Below are 21,640 nucleotides of genomic sequence, written 5' to 3' on the forward strand. Positions count from 1 at the left end.
GCCCTGGAACTTTTGCTGGCACTATATGGAAAGATGGCAAACTTTTCCTTGTAAAAGTTTCTCTGAAAATGAGGGAGGCATAGAGAATAGAACTAAGACATGGAAAAAGAGTTCCTAGGCCACGTCACCCGAATGCCCAAAGCCAGCTCTACTCCTGGACTCTACATGTGAGCCAATATATTCCTGTTTTGATTAATATTTATTAATATTATTAACATCGATTCCTGTTTGATTAGGCCTTGACCTAATTTATAGATTCCCTATTATATTCAATGCCCCAGTGTTCTAGCTAAGCTGGGCTATTTTCTGTTTAATCTCTTTGACTTCATATAACCAGGTACCTTCTATCTCCAACTTCTGAAGTCTTGTCCATCTTTTAGAGCACATCTTAGCCAAGAAGTATTTCCTGAGGTTCCTCCTAACTAGATAAAGTCTTCTTCTCCTGTGGTTCGCAGGGCACTTGATTTTCAGCTGTCTTATAGCTTGTTTCCTATCCCGTTTTATCAACACTTGTGTATCGATCTCACCCCACATGAAGAGAGGATCTGCTTTACTTAGATGTTTACCATCTGCAGGCCTTCCACATACTAGACTCCTGACGGATCTATCATTATATGTTAAAATATTCACTGGTAATTACCTTTTAATAGAATCCCACATTCCTTTTTTCTTCTCATCTTTATCGGTTAGGAGATCTTCCTTAATTTTGTCTGGCTTTTTTTGCACCTAGATAGCACGGTAAAGAAAAATCTTAGAATTGTGCAGCTTTAAGTATTATGCAACGTGCTTAGAAAGTTAGAAAGTGCAAGGTGACCCCTGTAAATCTAAGACAGTTGCAGTGACGGAGCCAGGGAAGATCTTAGTACATTATAGACACAATCTGGTTTCAATTATCAGTTCAATCTCATTGTTAGCTCTTTTGGTGGTTACCTCCATTCTGTTAAATAATGTGCTTATACTTGTATTTACTGATTTTTCAACTTCAGGCTTTATCTACCAGCATATCTGCAACCACAAGGGTTTAGGTATTTTTCATTCTTTGGGACGACAGACAAGCAGCTCCCTTCTATTGGTCTGCCTCTCTTTGTCTGGAAGTTTTGGGACTGGTATCATTACCATTAGTTCTTCTACTGAGTATCTTTGTAGCTTCAAATAATACTTAAATGTCTATTTTTTGTTCCAACAATTTCAGGTTTCTCTCGCATGTAAGATAAGAATACTAATGGTATTTCTACCTTTTCCCTCTGCCTCCCACCTTACATTAGCTGAACTTTTACTTTAGCATCGTATAAGGATAGGTACTACTTACATTTACGCTGGTAAACGTAATTATATCTACTGCATTTTGCTACGTTTATTTTACAACTTGAAGATCAGCAAATAGTGCTTATTGTGAAGATGTAGTTATTATTCACTGCAGAGTCTGCAAGGCCACTGAAGCTGTATTTCCTCAGTGCATTTACAGTAACCTGACCATCGTGCCACTCATGGGAGACTCTGGATATTTCAAATGGATTCTGTTTTCTTACATCCCACCAACACATAAACATTTTTTCTTGGAATTTTATTGCATTTATATTTCCTTGTAGTGAGATATGTTTCTTCCTTACCACATACCTAATATTTCCCAGTTTATTATTCATGTTCATTGCCTGGAATTCCTGTCTTCTTGGAAATGTTTTTCCCAGAGCTCAGTAATTAACTGCCTATTTCTTTCAAGGATTTCTTTGCATTGTTTTTCAGATTAATTTCACCATTTCTTGACGTACCTATCTTCCTCTTTCTTGGTCTTCATCTTCATTGGACTGGCAAACATCTTCAAGGGGTATGAAAAATTTTTCTAAACCTTCACTCTTCAGAAAATAACTTTGTCTTTAAGAATTTGGTTAAAGAATCCTAGCTTCAAAATAATTTTCCTCAAAATACTAAAGGCTTTGTTTTGCTGTCTGGTAACATTCATTTTGAAAATGAAAAGTCTGACGCTAGGGTCAGTGTCATTCTATGACTCTGACCTGCCTTTTCTCCCTGATAGTTATTAGGGTCTCATGTGGGCCATCTTTCACTCACGGTAATTTATGGACCCTTATGAACATTATTCCCTCTCCTTCTCTGTGAAATACCCTCCCTCTTTTTTTTTTTTTTTTTTTTTTTTTTAAAGATTTTTAAGGAATCTCTACATCCAACATGGAGCTGAAACTTACAACCCCTAGATCAGGAGTTGCGTGCTCCACGGAGCAAGCGAGCCAGTGGATCGTCCCCCTCCTCCATTGTCTATTCTTTCTCTATGGAATTCCTATTCATGGGCTTATCCTTAACATTGTTTATCTTTTCTGCTGTCCCTTTTCTGTCTTTTGATATTATTCTGAGATGGATGGTGAGGAGATAAAACGGTGTTATTAAAAAAACAACAGAAGGACCGAGGTGGGTGGTCTGATTCAGGTAGGGCATGATTATTACCTCAAAGATTTGATGGCTATGGTGAAAGAGTTCAACCTGCTCTGTACTATAGACCAAGAAGTCAAATTAGAACCGATAGGCAGAGTGCAAAAATTCAGCTCAAGAAAACCTAAGCGGCTTTTCAATGGTCAAAATAGCTCAAAGATGGAACTGTCCTCTCGTCCCCCAGCCTGGTAGAAATGGTCTTTCTTTCTTGTTTGCAGGGCTAGGATAAAACTTCCTGGAATGCTGGTCCTATAGGGCTTGGTTGAGTTAGTATCTTAAGTAGCTGGTCTGGGTTTTGTGGGGTTTTTCTTCTGAAATGACCAGAAAGAAATGTATTAAAGAAGAGACTCTGTTACTATTGAGAAAGAAAATCAAGGTCAATACAGGAGGAAGAGAATCAAAGATGAATGTGAGCAACATGTATAACTGATCACAGGATAAAAAGCAGAGGTGATAAGGAATAGGTTATGATATGGGATGCAAGGTAAAATTTGGTGATACAGTAGTTTAGAATCTAGGCAATATGTAAGGTGTGAGGTTTGGTAGCCTGCTGTTATTGGATCTTAGAAATTACAACCACATTGTATTTTCTAGTTATCTTTGGAAATTAATTTCTGCTCTACTGCACTGTAGATGGAGGATACACCCTGTACAATTTCATTCTTCTGAAATTTGTTGAAACTTGCTTTTCAACTAAATGCAAAGTTAATTTTTATAACATTTTATGTGTATTTGAAAGATTATTCACTTGGTGTTACTGGGTGTTGTGTTCTATATGTGTTTAGGTCAAAATTTATAATCTGTTCAAATCTCTATCTCTTGATATTTTGGTCAGTTTATTGTATCAGGTACTGAGAGATGGGCATTAAAAATAATCCCAGCATGATAGAGAACTGTAAATTTCTCTAATTCTATTCCTGCCTTATATATGTAAAATGACTTTATCTTAGTAAGGTTATTTGTCTTGTTGTCCTATATCTCTGGTATTAGTAGAGCTATGCCAATTTTCTTTAGCTTAGTATTGGCCTAGAATACTTTTGCCACTCTTGTATTTTATTTTCATCTTCATCCTAAAGTTGTATTCTTAGGTATGAGGTGTACTTTCCACAAACGACATGTAGTTGTAATTTAAAAAAATCCAATATCACAACCTTTGTCTTTTAATTAAAACATTTAGTCTATTTACATTTAATGTAATTGGGTTAAATTCTAACTTATTATTTTGTGCCTCCTCCATATCCCATATATTCTGCTTTATTTATTCTCCTTTCTTAGTCTGTTTATATTATTTCATTCCATTTTTCCTTTTTATTATGACATTATGCTTTGTTTCTATTCTTTTAGTGGTTATCTTAGAAATTAAACTCATATTTGCCTGAAAGTCTAAAAGTAATCATTACCCTTGCTCTGATCAATATAAGAATTTTACATGTTATTGAAAACAACCCTATTTATCTTATGGCTTAAATGCGATTGTTATTTTTAAATTCTGTATATTTAAAAAAATCCTTCTAAGACATTACTTTTGTTTTATATATTCACTGTTCATAGAATTATCCACATAATTTATCATTTTCTTCTCTCTTTAATCTTTTAAAACTCAAATGTCCCACTAGAGGGATTTTTTTTTTTTCTGCCTGAAGTACCTCTTTTAGAACTTTCTTTAGTGTGAGAGTGCTGGTGGCAAATTCAGTTTTTTCCATTTGTCTGAAAATACCTTGTTTTATGTTTCCTCTTGAAAGATATATTTTTAGGGTAAATTATTCTAGCTTGGCATTCTTTTTTTCACTGAGTGCTTTTAAATATCATTCCAGTATCTTTTGGCTTTCATTTTTACTGCTGAGAAATCAACGGTCAGACTATAGCTCTTTGAAGGTAATTTTTCCTTTTTCCTCTGGTTTCTCTCAAGATTTCTCTTTGTTTTCTGCAGTTTTATCATAGGTGTGAACTGTCTTGCTTGGTAATCACTGGACTTTCTGAATATGCAAATTGGTAACAGCCATCAGTTCATGAAAATTCTCAGCCATTAATGCTTCAAATATTATACTTTTTTCCTTTTTTAATGTGAGTATAGTTGACACACAATGTTACACTTACCTTATTCTTTCATCATTGTCTGGAACTCCATTTAAAATGATGTTAATTATTCAATACTCATAAAGCACTTTACAAACCGAACTATCTTATCCTTATAACAAACACGTAAGGTATTATTACCCCCAATTTATAGATGAGGAAAATGAAACAAAGAGGCTAAGCAAACTGTCCAAGGTCACACAGCTAGTGAATGGCAGAGCCAGGTTCACCGCAATCCTGGTCTCTCAAATTTCTCACTCTATTCTCTATATCTTTTATGCTCTCTGCTGTACTATACTCTTTTTAAATGTCTCTGTTACATTTGGAATATTTTCTGGCCTTTCAGCTCACTAATTCTCTCTTTAGACATGTAAAAGTTATCCACCGAATTCTTAACTTTGGTTATTGTATCACTCAGTTTTAAAAGTTCTACTTAAAAAAAAATCAGATATACACTTTTTAATAGTTTTTTGGTCCCTGCAACTGTTTTCAAGTTTGTCTTTCATTTCTTTAAACTCTGTAAGCACAGTTGTTTCAGAGTCTGTGTCAATAATTCTAATACAGGAAGTGTTTATGTGCCTGGTTTCTGTGTTTGTTTCTGTTGGTTTTCTCTATGTATTTGGAGATAGTAATCTTATTCTAGGGATATATACATGTTTCTTCCAAATGTCTGTACAACCTCATTAATCTGCAACTAGTTTAGTGCAAATCCAAGGCTCAGGGTTCCCTGGACCACTTGCATGATACAAATTTGGGTTAAAAGACTGTGTGGAATTATTTACTAGGGTTCATCCTTACCCTGAAGCTATAGCCAGCTTATTGTAGAGAGGGTCTTCTAACAGATTACCCACTTTATATGGGTCCAGGATTTTACTTTCTGTCCCCATCACCCTGCAAATTAAATCAAAATGATAGTTCAGGTGTACCAGGATGGACAACTGTTCTCAGGACAAGAGAAGCTTCTGTGCTTACTTCACTAGGCTCTTATTTTCCCTATAATTTTGGTTTTGTATTTCCTTGTTTTTATTATTTTGGTACTGTCAGCTCCTCATTGCTTTTAAGATGTTTCAAAAGCACTTATCCGACATCTTTACTAGTTTTAAGTAGGTAAATTGGTCCAAAGAAATAAATTTGCCATCATTAAAAACTATTTTTCTATCTTTCTTTTTTTTTTTTTTTTTTTGTAAATGAAAGAAACATCACTTTTTCTTTCAGGGCTAACTTTTCAATCTGTGCTCTTGATCTCAACTCTAGAGCCTAATTTGTAACACTATCTGGCTATGGATACAATAGATATGACAGACCCATCTTAACTTAGAAAAAGTCTTTCCTTTTCTTCTACCTTCAAGCTCTCTTTCTTTCATGAACTTAACTCTCTTCTTCCTTTCATGCCACAGTTCCAGTATGACATTTTAGGTAGTAAAATTATAAAATTAGTTTGAAAATAATCACTTAAGGGCAAAAAAGAGAATTCTTAGTCTAAGAACAAAACTCATGAAGAGCTTCTGCCCCACACACTTGCACTTCCAGTATTTTGCTCTTGAAGCTGTTTATCACAACAATGACATCTCCCAGGTCTGGTTGAGAGTCAGTTCCTTCATGCCTAAAAGCAGAAAAACCTGTAAATGTCTATCATCAACTCAAGAAGAGACATGTAATTATGATGGTATAAATAACAGAATAAATTCATTTTGCAATAAACACAAGTATAACATCACTGTGTATATGTATATTTGTTGTTTCTATAGTCAATTAAGATATGCTATAATACACAATTTTCAAAATTATCCAATTTTAACTTGATACAGATTAAAACTGTACAAAAGTAACTCACTAAATTCCATATTGTCTAATCACTGAGCAAGCTCAAATTATCGCTGATCTTTGCCGTAGTATACCAAGACTACCGCTAAAGTCAAATCTTTCAGGTGTTTTTGGTATATTGCAATGATTATTAAAATATGAAGTGTTTTTGAGACTTTAAAATAAGTTGTTATATATCATAATCGAAGGAATTCTACACCAACAACTTTTCAATATCCACCAGCTATTTTCAAATAGCAAAATTTGAAGTATTAAATCCATGAAACTGAAGATGTCTATTATGCTCATCTGCATGACCTGAATGTTTTATATTATAATGTATTTCATTGTCCAATTTTTGAAATTGCATGAACAAATCAAGTATGATAGCTCTGACCAAAAATTTTTTTTGGTATCATTCTATGTACAGAAAAATGCTGTTAAAAACATTTACAATAAAGCACCAAAGCTGAATTTCGTCAATGAGGGAAGGCAACCAGATGTCAAATTAGTAGATACTTTGAGTTTAGTCAGATTTAGAACACACACCTGAACATTTTCCTGAAATGGAAATCTGAATGGTTACAGGAGTATGTTGACACATGCCTCTGACTCCCTTTTTCTCCCAATTCTCCAGCTGAGGTGGCTAAACCAAAGTAGAAGGCACAGCCATCCCCGACAGTTACCACCAAGAAAAAGAAAGGGTTCCAATTTTTGTGCTAGTAATGTCAAATTTCTTAAAATTTTCAAGAGTTTCCAGTCATAAATGTTGCTCATGGACACCAGCAACTTTAGCCACTGAATCCACTGTCCATCAAGAGCAGGTAGAGCCAGGTCGCACACACTGCAGCTAGACCCACACAAGATCTAAAGCAAACTCCCTCCATCCAACCAGATAGTAGAGGTTGTAGCGAGGAAGACTCTTACCCTATTTCAGGTATTATTGCAAGCACTTTATAGAGATGTTAACTCATTTGATCCATACACTCATCCTTTGAGGAGGGTACAACGATTATCCTAGACCCAAAAAGCCCAGGTAGTTGGGATGTTCACCACTGTACTATTCGATCTTTAAGTAATGCTGGGCAACTAAAAGTCACTGGATACATAAGGACAGTCAGCAGCTTCAATGAAAGGAACAAGCTAAGCAAGCAGTCAGAGGACATGGACTTCAATGAGAAAGAATTAATGCAGGGAAAAAGGGGAGCATTCAAATAATTTACATTCTCAATGAGATTTGGAAGAACACAGTATCTCAGTAAAAGCCATGTGCTGCAAAATGAAAGGATTCACTACATGTCAAGAAGCATAACTTTTTTTTTTTTAAAAATGGACACATACTTATTTTCCTGGGAATCCTAAATATAAATATATTTTAAATTTTTGTAGAGGAAAAATAAATCACCCTCTCACTTCTTATCCAAGACATTAAAACCTTATTTACACAAAAATTTTAAAGTGGTTTATAGAACTCACCCAACTATTTGATAAATATCTTCAGATTTTCCTTGGCGTAATTTCAGTATCCAAGCACCTGGATTTGCTTTTAATTGAAAATATCCCTTTTAGGATGAGAAAAATATGATCACAGTTATAGGACTAAAAGCCTCCAATTGTTCAAAAAAGATTATACATGAATCATTCAGGAAAGTGTTTACTAAACTGGAGTGGATGAATTCTATAAATGAATTACAAAAAGGAGATTTTGCAATAGCCTGAATAATACATCCTGAGAGTATGATTCCCTTAATTTTTGTTTTACTTAATTACCTTATTTAAGGATCAATTTTGTTTTCTGGGAGCTTTTCAGCAATAGCAGGATAAAATCTGTTTCATCTTGTTATCAGGAAAACTTCGAGGATTTCCCCCAAACGTGTAATTACATACAATCGATTAAGTACTGATAATACTTACGAGATTGGCCATCACTATTGTATCAACCACAACAGGTTTACTTTTTGTGCCTAGTGTGAACTGCAGACCCCGAGGAGGCTGTTCTGTCACTGTATCGAAGCAGTGTCCTTCAAGTAGTAGATATTCCAGCTCATATTCTGCGGTGACAGTTCTCTCAATCTATGGGGGAAAACAGGTCATTACTTCTGGTGTTTAGTAATTCTCATAAAATAAATTTTGTAGTAAACGTAATTAATATCAGTCAATGTATTGTGGGGGCAACTTCAAGTCTTTCAAACTAGTGACTTAATGGTTGAGGCAATTTCTTCAAGACCAAAACTCATGATGAGTTTTTTTCTCCTTTCCCATGACATCAGCTCTACTCCAACTTCATGATATATGCACCAATATCACAGTCAGGAAAGATGTCATCAGGTTGGAGTATTTGCAGATCGCTTCAAGAGAGAGTGAGATGGGAAACTCAAGGAATCTGCTTCTTTGGCTGTTGCCCTTGAGCTCCTCCAGATCTGGCAAGAAAGCCAACTTATCACCTTTCTTGTAATATAAAAAGTTAATATTTCATTGTTTTGCACTCAAAATAAAATATGCTCATCAAAAAATTGAGCAAATATAAAAATGTGGAAAAGAGAAAAAAACAGAAATTACCTACAGATTTAACATTCATTACACAGAACACATTTCTTTTTCTTTTCTGTAATTTTTTTTCTAAGAAAATGTAACCAGCTGTTTCATTAAATAGTTTTCTATGAACACGTCCCTGTCTCTACAAATCTCTTTTTAAAGAGCTAAGACTTTTGGGCACCTGGGTGGCGCAGTTGGTTAAGCATCCGACTTCGGCTCAGGTCATGATCTCACGGTTTGTGAGTTCGGGCCCCATGTCGGGCTCTGTGCTGACAGCTCAGGGCCTGGAGCCTGCTTCGGATTCTGTGTCTCCCTCTCTCTCTGCCCCTCCCCTGCTCATGCTCTGTCTCTGTCTCAAAAATAAATAAAACATTGAAAAAAAATTAAAAAAAAAAAAAGATCTAAGACTTTTTCCAGATTTCCCTCTACTGCAAATGTATTTTAGGGATAACACTTTTTCTCTACTTGATATGAAAAACATAAGCAAACATGAGGCTGAATCAAATGGTATAAGTGACTTTTACATGGTTTGGTAATTTTGTTGAACAGATGAAACAGTGATGCTCACTATACGGTATCATTTTATTTCGCTGTGAGTTTTTGACACTATTTTCTGGTGTGTTTAGGATATAAAGTATTTCAAAGCATTCTCTATTGGATAGCTGCTTTTCCTCACAATCACCACAGAAAGAATGATAATACTTGTGTGCGGCATTTCTCTTCAAGTTCAGGTCTTAAGAACAAGAGATAAGTACTTTCTTTGACAACGGTGCTTGTTTCAACGTTAGCTGGGATCTGAATTACTTGAGCTTCTACTAGTCTAGCAATGAGCTTCACCTACATCATGCACGTGTGCCCCCAGTCCTGACAGCACCACGTGTGCAAGGAAACATTCACAGGAGACGGTCTCAGGAGGAGAGAAGAGTGAAGTCAAAACAAAATCACAGAACTTTACAGACGAGGAACTGTACCTCACAGTGGTCACGAAGCTGAAATATTTTTCTTTAGGAGTTACATATTAGGGCAAAGTCCAAATACACATCAGTTGGAGACCAGTAATACTTTTATTTTATAATATATTAATGTGAAACTTTCTCTTGTCCCTATAGATTTGGATAACAGACATCAATTCTACGGACTTCCTCAAACTACAACATCAAAAACAGACAATCCATTTTTCAAAGAGTTGTTTCTAGTGAATATTATAAGTTCATTTCAAATAATTTCATTAAGGTAATTTAAGTTAAATTAGTTTCTATTATCAAGGTTTATTTTTAGCAAGGACAGGAGTTTGTGGTCTTTTGTGATATTTGCATTTCCTTTATGTGCTTACTTATCTGTTCTAAATGTTAGCTTATTGATATGAGACATGAATTTAATACCTTACAAATATAACTTTGGGTGCATATTAATATTTCTAAATATAAGTGTTTATTGTCCTGTGGCTAAATAGTAAGGAAGTTAGCTTCTTCCTTTAAGTATAAGTTTAATTATAAAGATTATCATTTGGATTTATTAACAATTATCTATGGTAGTAAAATGTGAATTCTTTCACAATTACACTGGCAATGGACATCTAAATTACAGCTGACCCTTCTTGTTACTATGAGCACTGGGTGTTATATGTAAGTGGTGAATCACTGAATTTTACTCCTGAAACTAAAATTACATTATATGTTAACTAACTAGAATTTAAGTAAAAATTTGGAAAAAATTAAATTATAGCTGGCCTTTGAACAACATGGGTTTGAACTGCATGGTTCCACTTACATATGGATTCTTTTTTTTATAAATACAGTACAGTACTGGAAAAGCATGTCCTCTCCTGTATAATTTTCTTAATCAGGTTTTTCTTCTCCAGCTTACTTGGGTGCTATACGTAAGTGATGAATCACTGAATTCTATTCCTGAAATTACACTATATATTAACAAACCTGGATTTAAATGAAAAAAAATTTACATCCATGTTTTTAAAAAACACTACAATAGTGTTAAAGATAAATATTGAAATAAAATTTCCTATTATAAAAAAAAATTTTAAAAATTAGTAATTTATGAAAAGTACAATATATACGACATATAAAAAATATATGTTGATTGCTTATGTGAAGTAAGGCTTCTCGTCAACAGTAGGCTATTAGTAGTTAAGTTTTGGGCAGGAGTCAAAGTTATATGCAGATTTTTGACTGTGTGTGTGTGTGTGTGTGTGTGTGTGTGTGTCGGGGGCGGGGGGGGGGTGGGGGGGCGGTGTCAGCAGCCCTGCCCCTGTGTTGTTCAAAGGTCAACTGTACTGCTGTTTTGGAGTTCTTGAATTCATTGTTCTATGAATTCCTTTTTAACACAGCCACCTCCTACTATCCTTTAGCAATCTTTTATTCCTCACTTTCTCTTTAGGGGTAAACATACACTAGTTTTTCAGGTGTTTTGGTATCTTTCGGATACAGGCTGTGATTTAATATAACTGAGGAGTCTTTGGATGAAGTTCTAATAACAAGCTCTGAGGAGAACTGCTTCTAAATTCCAGGGAAGAGGGATTGTCTCACTTTAAGCTTCCCTAGAACCACTTCTGTCACCTTCGATTTTGGCATTAATGATGCTTGTGTCATAAACACATGAACAAAAGTCCTGGTGAGGGAGAGTTTTATGCCATCAAATGTTTTTAGGTGTCTATGAAACGTCCAGGGATTAGACGCGAAGGAGTACTTGCATGAGCCAATGCGTGGGACAAATCTCTATCTGCCTCATTTTTGTCAGCCGTACTTTCCCTTTTACCTGCAACTCCTTCCCTCTACTCCATCAAGTGTCTCTACTTTGTGATTTCAGATTCTTCTAGATTGTTGCGGGTCATACTGGAAGTGTGTACAGAACATAGCAGGAGAGAAAAGACTTACAAGTAGTTAACTTTCATAGCCCCGAGAATTTGTAATTTCCTTCGGTTTATTCATATAATCTATGAAGTCAGAAAAAACGATTTCTCTTTATTTTAGTCTTCTAAAATAAATGTAACTATTGTTCATTTAAATAGCTTCTAGAAGCATCTGGCTGGCTCTTTGTATAATTTTTAATATATATTTTAATATAAATATATATACATTGTATGTTTATTAATAGCTTCTAAAAAGACACTGCTGTATCTGCTAGTCACAACAATGTGTAGTTAATTTCCATTAATTGTTTAATAGCTGCTTAACTTTTTACCACAGATTCAATTTAAATCTTTTCTAAGCCGTGTTAATTCTCCCACCTCAAACTCTTTAGCATTTGGGTTGGAACTTATAAATTCATCTTATTGGTATAGATCACTGAACTCTCTTAATGGAGAATCCAGATAATCCTTTAAGAGAGCTGGCTGATCGCAGAGAAAACAGGATTGTTTTTTACGTTTTGATAAACTCATTTCTGAATTTTCTCTCCTGGGTTATGTTATTTTGCTGCTTTTCTATTCTTTCCCGATATTTGAAGGACTGATTATTGGTGATGCCTATGGCAGGGTTTTAGGTCCTTCTCTGGGTGGCTGAAGCTGACAGCAGTGGGTGTGTTCCCCGGAAGTGATGGGAAACCACACAATCTATTCACAACTGGATCCGAAGAAACCTGCCTGGAAGGAAAGTCTTTAGACAAAGGTAACACATGAGAAACAAATATGATGAACAATCTCAACCATTTTATCAGCGGTAAAATGTTCACAGCCTAGGTTAGAGCAGTAGCTACAAGAAGCTGCCACACTCAGAGCTGGAAAACAGGTCAGGGCTACGCAGAACCAAGCCAAGAGGGAAGATGCTAAGAAGGAGGGATTTGCTCCCTTCTCTGGATACCTATTCTCTAGGTAAGCTCTCCTAAAATGCTTCTGTTTTTAGGAGTATTTTGGGGTGCTTCAGTCATATCCAAGAATTCTGCCACTGGTCCAGTAATGTCATTAGCCACGAATCAGTTCTGACTTCTGAATCCAATTTTCTGAAAGACCGAGTGTATTTTAAAATAGTCTCCTCCTCTTTTGTGGGCCCTGGGCGGAATGTAATAGGTGGGGAAGAGAAGGCTGGACATTTCCTGGAGAAGGATCACAGGGTGGGGGTGCAGGGGGTGGGGCCAGAGGGTGGGCAGAGGTAGGGTAGGCAGTGTAGGGGGCAGGTGGGAAGCAGTGCACCCAGCCTGCAGTTTTGAGAGCGCCCTGTTCCCTGCTTTCTACCCTAATCTCGTTCGGGCTGCTTTCTCTGGCCATGTGCTGTGAGGCAAAACAGAGTTTCAGCTAAAACTGTTCCTTCCAGAGTTAAAAACAAAACCTGAGGGGCAAAATAGGTATTTCACGGTGTTGTCCTAAGTCATCCAACTCCATATTTCCTACGTCGTTCATCTTAGAGGAGCACCTGTGAAGTAGGGGTCTGAGGCAACAAAGAAGGTAAGAGTACCTAGGAACCTGGAAAACTAGAGAAGGTGAATTTGTAAATTAAGGAAACTCAAAAATCAAAGGAAAGACTGGATCAGGACCTAGAACCATAAGGAAGAAAATTCTGGGAGCAGCCATGGCATGATCAGTCATTGCTTACAATTACAGCGGCTGACAAGAATGTACCTTATTCCTCTTATCTTATACAACTTTACAGGACAACTTACATCCTTGAGGTGAATATTATCAAGGTCACAATTGCTGTGTACTGTTTCAACCAACCAGCCTTCAGGAGTAATCATGTTGAGGGTTAGAAGGGGCGCTTCAGGGATATCCAAGAATTTTGCCACTGGTCCAGTAATGTCATTACCCACTAACATCAGTTCTGGCTCCAGAACAAAACGATAAAAGCTGTCAACAGAACATAAATAAAAATACATACTATGACCAAAACTGAAGTTTCTTCTAAAATATTTAAAAACTGAAAATCACTTACGAACATGACCAAAAATCTCAAATTAAAAAGACTAAAACACACTGTAACTGCCGAACAGTTGATGCTTATAAATGGTACACAGTCTGTTTACACTGTCATCTATTACCAGATTGTATACATCATATATCCTTGTTAATTATTTCTTAATGAACATGGTTAGAATGCTTTTAGGATATACTGACTTATGTGGGTTCTAGTATTATGAGCTGTATTTGCTCACTGATCCTTCTTCAGATTTGACTATTTGTCAGCCATTTTATTAAATGTTGGCACCACTAACTGGATGAGGAGAAATGATAACCAGAAAGCGAATAAAATTCAAGCTAAAATTCTGATGAAAGTTCAATTAAAAACAAATAGGACTGGGGCACCTGAGTGGCTCAGTCAGTTGAGTATCTGACTCTTGACTTCAGCTCAGGTATGATCCCAGGGTTGTGGGATCAAGCTCTGTGTTGGGAAAGGCAAGGTGCAGGGGGAGGTACAAGGTGAATGAGGGGTGAACAGGGGGTATGAGCCATCCCTGAAGAAGCTGAGAAGAGAAAGAATGCAGAAGAGGAGAAAAAAGTCTGGGCTCCAGAGGAGAGGTTACTAAGAGAGCAATTTATTTCTCTTCTTTTTTTTTTAAATTTTTTTAACGTTTATTTATTTTTGAGACAGAGAGACAGAGCATGAACGGGGGAGGGTCAGAGAGAGGGAGACACTGAATCTGAAACAGGCTCCAGGCTCTGAGCTGTCAGCACAGAGCCCGACGTGGGGCTTGAACTCACGAACCACGAGATCATGACCTGAGCCGAAGTCAGATGCTTAACCGACTGAGCCACCCAGGTGCCCCTTTTTATTTCTCTTCTTAAATTGAGTAAACTCTCAGGACAGAAAGAAAAGGGCTGGCAGGGAGGTCAAAGACATGGAACAAAGGATCTATGTGACAAAGCAAGTGTGGGTTCCAACAGGAAGGGAGGATTAGCTAAGAGGAGATTCAGCACTCCTACCCCGCAGGAAGGCTGGGACACGTGGGAGACACAGCAGGGTGCCCACAACCTGTGCCACGTCTGAGAAGGAGGGACAGTATTCTAAAAGCAAAGGGCTTGGGGACCAATGTGTCATCTAGTTTTCTTGATAGATGCTACCGAGTAAATAATACTCTGTTGAGCCCATAGTTCCAAACCAGTTTCAAAGTCTTTGTGTTGTGCAGCATTATTAATTGCTCAAAGCATCTGTCTGGTACATTAAGGGTCATTTCACCTTAGGTCAAGTTCTTTCCTTCCTAATGGATTATGCTTCCTTATGTTCAATATTCTTACTCTTTATAGGGATACTATGGAGAGCATCTCTAGTCGTGTGAATAAAAATTCTGTACTCACAGAGCTAACTGACCTCTCTCCATTAGTGGCTAAAATAAGATGAAAGCTTTTGTTTGGATTTAGAGGGACGTAATAAAATTTGAAATACACAAGATAAATGAGAAGTATGAAAAGTGAATGAGATCTGAGGACATGAGTCTCAGGAAAGGAATGAATGTACCCTAAATTTTCATCTAAATTCCTTACATTTCCCATTTTATTGCTTTCCAAACACTGTATTAAAAATATTTGCCATGTTTAAAATATCTGCTCAAGGCAATAACCTATGTTTATCAATTACAACAAATACAATTCAATAAGTAAACAAGGGACTAACCGAATGCAACTTTTCTGTCTTGTGTTTGCACGGTACATTGACAAGCCTTTTTTTTTTTTTTTTGCCCCGTGACACCTGAAAGATCTGCATATTCCTATCAGAAAGGATGGCTCAAAACGATAGTGACCCTGACCCAGAAAGGGGAAGATGGGTAAGTTTTTGTCCCCACTTTAGAGACCATGTTATTTCAACAGTTTTAATGTGAAATATTTGCATCTGTTCTTGTGCCAGTACCATACTGTCTTGATGATTACAGCCTTGTAGTAGAGGCTAAGGTCTGGGATTGTGATGCTTCCCGCTTTGGTTTTCTTTTTCAACATAACTTTGGCTATTCAGGGTCTTTTGTGCTTCCATACAAATTTTAGGATTGTTTGCTCTAGCTTTGAGAAGAATGCCAGGGCAATTTGGATTGGGATTGCACTGAACATGTAGATTGCTTTGGGTAGTAATGACATTTTAACAATATTTGTTCTTCCAATCCATGAGCATTGAATGTTTTTCCATTTGTGTCTTCTTCAATTTCCTTCATAAATTTTCTATAGTTTTCAGCATACAGATCTTTTACATCTTTGGTTAGATTTATTCCTTGGTATTTTACAGCTCTTGGTGCAATTGTAAATGGGATTGATGTCTTGATTTCTCTTTCTGTTGCTTCATTATTGGTGTATAGAAAGACAACTGATTTGTATACACTGATTTTGTATCCTGCAACTTTGCTGAATTCCTGTATCAGTTCTAGCAACTTTTTGGTGAAGTCTTTCCAATTTTCCATGTAGACTATCATGTCATCTACAAAAAGTGAAAGTTTGACTTCTTCTTGCCAATTTGGATGCCTTTTATTTCATTTTATTGTCTTATTGCTGAGGCGAGGACTTCCAACACTATGTTAAACAACTGAGTGGACATCACTGTTGTGTTCCTGATCTCAGGGGGAAAGCTCTCAGTTTTTCCCCCATTGAGGATGATATTAGCTGTGGGCTTTTCATATATGGCTTCTATGATGTTTAGGTATGTTCCTTCTATCCCGACTTTCTTGAGAGTTTTATGAAGAAAGGATGCTGTATTTTGTCACATGCTTTCTCCATCCAAGATAGGACCATACGGTTCTTATTCTTTCTTCTATTAATGTAATGTATCACACTCATAGATTTTCGAATACTGAACCAGCCCTGCAGCCCAAGAATGAATCCCACTTGATTGTGGTGAATAACTCTTTTGATATACTGTTGAATTTGATTTGCTAGTATCTTGTTGAGAATTTGTGCATCCAATGTTCATAAGGGATATTGACGTGTAATTCTCCTTTTTAGTGGAGTCTCTGGTTTGCAAATCAAGGTAATGATGGCTTCATACAATGAGTCTGAAAGCTTTCCTCCCATTTCTATTTTTGGAACAGCTTGAGAAGGATAGGCATTAACTCTGCTTTAAATGTCTGGTAGAATTCCCCTGGGAAGCCATCTGGCCCAGGACTCTTACTTATTGGGAGATTTTTGATAACTGATTCAATTTCTCCGCTGGTTATGGGTCTGTTTAAATTTTCTATTTCTTCCCATTTGAGTTTTAGTAGTGTGTAGGTGTCTAATTTGTCCATTTCTTCCAGGTTGTCCAGTTTGTTGGCATATAATTTGCATAGTATTCTCCGATAATTGTTTGTATTTCTGTGGTGTTGGTTGTGATCTATCCTCTTTTCATTTGTGATTTTATCTATTTGGGTCCTCTTTTTGAGAAGTCTGGCTAGGGGGTTATCAATTTTGTCTGTTTTTTTCAAAAAACCAGTTCCTAGATTCATTGATCTGTTCTACTGTTTTGTTTTGTTTTTTGATTCTGTATTGTTTATTTCTGCTCTAATGTTTACTATTTCTATTCTTCTGCTGGCTTTGGGGTTTCTTTGCTGTCCTGCTTCTAGTTCCTCTAGGTATGCTGTTAGTTTTTGTATTTGGGATTTTTCTTGTTTCTTGAGATAGGTCTGGATTACAATGTATCTTCCTTTGCTGCATCCCAAGGGGTTTGGACTGCCGTGTCTTCATTTTCACTTGTTTCCATGTATTTTTTAAATTTCTCCTTTAATTGCCTGGTTGACCCATTCATTCTTTAGTAGGATGTTCTTTAACCTCCATGCATTTGGAGGCTTTCCAATTTTTTTTTCTGTGGCTGATTTCAAGTTTCATACTGTTGTGATCAGAAAATATGCATGGTATGATCTCAATTCTTTTATATGTTTGAGGACTGTTTTGGGACCCAGCATGTGATCTATCTTGGAGAATGTTCCATGTACACTCTAGAAGAATGTATACTCTGCTGCTTTTGGATGAAAAGTTCTGAATCTATCTGTCAAATCCATCTGGTCCAGTGTATCATTCAAGGCCATTGTTTCTTTATTGATTTTTTTGCCTAGATTACCTGTCCATTGTTGTAAGTGGAGTATTAAAGTCCCCTGCAATTATAGTATTCCTATCAATAAGATTGCTTATGTTTGTCATTAACTGATTTATGTATTTGGGTGCTTCCAAGTTGAGAGCATAAACATTTATAATTTTTAGCTCTTCTTGAAGGACAGAACCCCATGGTACTGGCACAAGAACAGAAACATAGACCAATGGAATGAAGAACCTGGAATGGGACCCACAAATGTATGGCCAACTAATCTTTGACAAAGCAGGAAAAAGTATCCAATGAAAAAGAGACAGTCTCTTTAGCAAATGGTGCTGGGAGAATGAAACTGGACGACTTTCTGACACCATACACAAAAACAAACTCAAAATAGATGAAAGACCTAAATGTGAGACAGGAAACCATCAAAACCCCAGAGAAGAAAAACAATCTCTTTGACCTCAGCTGCAGCAACTTCTTGTTTGACACGTCTCCAAAGGCAAGGGAAATAAAAGCAAAACTGTACTATTGGGACCTCATCAAGATAAAAAGCTTTTGTACTGCAAAGGAAACAATCAACAAAACTAAAAGGCAACCGATGGAATGGGGGAAGATATTTGCAAATGACATATCAGATAAAGGATTAAACTTACCAAACTCAACACCCGAAAAACAAATTATCCAGTGAAGAAATGGGAAGAAAACATGAACAGACACTTTTCCAAAGAAGATATCCAGAGAGCCAACAGACACATGAAAAGATGCTCAACATCACTCATCATCAGGGAAATACAAATTAAAACCACAGTGAGATACCACCTCACACCAGTAAGAGTGCTTAAAATTAACAATTCAGGAAACAACAGATGCTGGTGAGGATGTGGAGAAACAGGAATCCTCTTGCATTGTTGGTGGGAATGTAAACTAATGAAGCCATTCTGGAAAACAGTGTGGAGGTTCCTTAAAAAATTAAAAATAGAATTACTCTACGACCCAGCAATTGATCCTGCCTGAATCAATACAGGACTGCTGATTCAAAAGGGTACATGTACCCCAATGTTTATAGCAGTGCTTTCAATAATAGCCAAATCATGGAAAGAACCCAAATGTCCATCAACTGATGAATGGATAAAGATGTGTTTTATATATACAATGGAATACTACTTGGCAATAAGAAAGAATGAAATCCTGCCATTTGCAACAATGTGGATGGAACTGGAGGGCATTATGCTAAGTGAAATAACTCAGAGAAAGACAGATATCATATGTTTTCACTCATATATGGAACTTGAGAAACTTAATAGAAGACCATGGGAGAAGGAAAGGGAAAAAATAGTTTCAAACAGAGAGGGAGGCAAACCATAACAGACTCTTGAATGTGGAGAACAAACTGAGGGTTGACAGAGGGGATGGAGAAAGGGGAGAAATGGCTGATGGCCATTGAGGAGGACACGTGTTGGGATGAGCACTGGGTGTTGTATGTAAGCGATGAATCATAGGAATCTACCCCCCAAACCAAGAGCACACCATATATACTGTATGTTAACTAACTTGACAATAAATTATATATAAAAATTTTTAATTGCATATAACAATAAACATTTTCTGTATTATTAAAAGATTATTCTACACTAACTACATCTCAATACTTCTGAATAAGAAATGAGACAATATCATAAAGTTCATTTTGATAATTCAGCTCTGAAGTACTGAAAGTACACAAACACAAAAATGGTTTAATTCAACTTTATATAGGTATGTCTACATCACATTTTCAAAAATACCCATGGACAAACATAAATCCATGTAAATACTGTAATTATGTCAGATCAATTTTACTGGTTATTATAATTTTGCGTCCATTAAGGTTAATAAATTATCTTTGGTCTTCTGATTTTTCAGTTAACCATCTTGTGAAGAAAAAAAAAACAGACCCAGTAATTATGGTCCTTTCTTTTAGTCTTAGCATCTGCAAACTTTTTGAAATGAAATTATGTTCATTCAGACTCACCTTGTTAAAGGGGCTTCTGAAAGCTTACCCCTACAGTTCATGAACAACTTTATCTTCATGTTGATAATCTTGCCAAGTACCTGTTAGAAAAAAATTCCCATATTTTATATTAAATAATCTTAATATCTAACATTTATTAGGCATTTACTATGCACCAGGCACTGTGTTCACACCTTTAAAAAAATGTTTTATTTATTTTTGAGAGAGAAGGGGTGGCAAAGAGGCAGAAAGAGACAGGAACAGAGGATCTGAAGAAGGCTCTGTGATGACAGCAGTGAACCTGATGCAGCGCTTGAACTCACGACCCAAAAAATCATGACCTGAGCCAAAGTCTGACACTTAACTGACTAACCTACTCAGGTGCCCTGCGTTCACACTTGATATTCATTATCTCATGTGATCCTCACAACAGCCTTTAGAGGCGACCACCTTCACAGCTGAGCCACAGAGAAATGTAGTAGTAATTCACCCAAGATCACACAATAAATCATGGCCAGGGTCAGATTTGAATCCAGACAGTTGATTTCATTGCTCAAGAGTTATGCGGTCTCCCTTTTGCCTAATGTGACTTTCTTTCATGGTCTCCATATTTCCTTAGTATTGAAGAACAAGTAAAATAATTGCTGGAACTATGACATGTGAATACAAAGTGCTGTCCTCACGGCAACAATGGCCAGGGTGCCCCAGTCCATTTGGAATTCTGCCCACGTGGTAGAGATGTAGGAAGTTCCTAGCTACATACGGAGGAAATACTGTCTCTTTTCCTGGGGCATATGATGTAGAAGAATTATTAATTTTGGTAGTCCCTACCTCTAGAAGGCAAGTCAGTGCAGATTTGAAAGATATTAGTCAACGGAGGACATAGAGAAAGACAGAAGGATGAGAAAAGGCACATAGAACAGGAAAGAACAGGCTTGAGAAGGAATCAGGACAGACTAAGGATTTCAGAGCCCTATTTCCTATTCTATCATTCCTCATATTTGCTACAACAGAGGTCACTGAGGCACTGTTTTTCTCAAGTGTTCAATGAGAAACTATCCATTTCTTCCAATAAATTATGTTTTATAGCATAAATTTTCCTTATGGTAAGAAATAATAAATTATATGAAGTGCTGAGGTGCTCAGAAGGAAACATGTTATTATTTCCAATCACATAAACTGGGATCCAATCCCATATTTTATATTTCCATTTAAATTCCTATTTTATTCCTAAATTCTACCTTTACATAAAAACTTCGGAGGTAAGCAATGTTTTTTTTTTTTTCTGAATAATGACTCTGTAGGAGTAGGTATTTATACACTAAAATGCATCATATTAGCTCCATGCCTTACAGATACAATGATTGATTACTGTTTTCTTCTAAATTTATTTATTTTGAGAGAGAGAGAGAGGACAAGCGGGGGGGGGGGGGGGCAGGAGGGACAGAATCCCAAGCAGGCTCCATGCTGTCAGCGCAGAGCCTCATGCAGGGCTCACGTCAGTGAGACAAGACTGGATGGGTACGCCCTTGCTCTCCCCTTCCCGCTCACAGGAACACAGAGGTGGGTCAGAGGAGCCTGACTGGATCTCAGGCCACGAGACACCAGCCGCTTCAGGAGGAAGACTGAACTACCACACAAAGGCTGGCCAAGTCCTCACACCGTGGGGCCGCCTTAGCCACTCCAGGCTGCTGTGAGATGAGAGAAATAAACTCCAGTCTTGAAGGTTCTGTTACTTTGGCCAAACTTTCTGAATCTAACCTTCACTCACCTGTTTGGCTATTGTTACTTATTATACCATCGGCTTCTCCAGAAGCCATTTCTTCAGAACTCGAGACAGGGTGAAGACAGGAAGACCGTGTGTTAG

The 21,640-nt window shown here is 36.8% G+C and overlaps 1 protein-coding gene across 2 annotated transcripts in view; it reads right to left on the reverse strand.

Moving 5' to 3' along the window:
* UGGT2 (UDP-glucose glycoprotein glucosyltransferase 2) overlaps nt 1–21,640 on the reverse strand; it is a 185,360-nt gene that overhangs the window by 23,718 nt on the left and 140,002 nt on the right. For both annotated transcript variants that reach the window (XM_045480866.1, XM_045480877.1), the window contains exons 26-31: nt 19,795–19,874; nt 13,468–13,651; nt 8,236–8,394; nt 7,798–7,883; nt 6,037–6,121; nt 641–726 (exon numbers count right to left, since the gene is read on the reverse strand). In XM_045480866.1, the coding sequence (XP_045336822.1) occupies nt 641–726; nt 6,037–6,121; nt 7,798–7,883; nt 8,236–8,394; nt 13,468–13,651; nt 19,795–19,874 (680 nt within the window). The remainder of the gene's footprint in view (nt 1–640; nt 727–6,036; nt 6,122–7,797; nt 7,884–8,235; nt 8,395–13,467; nt 13,652–19,794; nt 19,875–21,640) is intronic.

This window comes from Leopardus geoffroyi, chromosome A1 (genome assembly GCF_018350155.1).
Source record: "Leopardus geoffroyi isolate Oge1 chromosome A1, O.geoffroyi_Oge1_pat1.0, whole genome shotgun sequence".
In the NCBI taxonomy this organism is placed as follows: Eukaryota; Metazoa; Chordata; class Mammalia; order Carnivora; family Felidae; genus Leopardus; species Leopardus geoffroyi.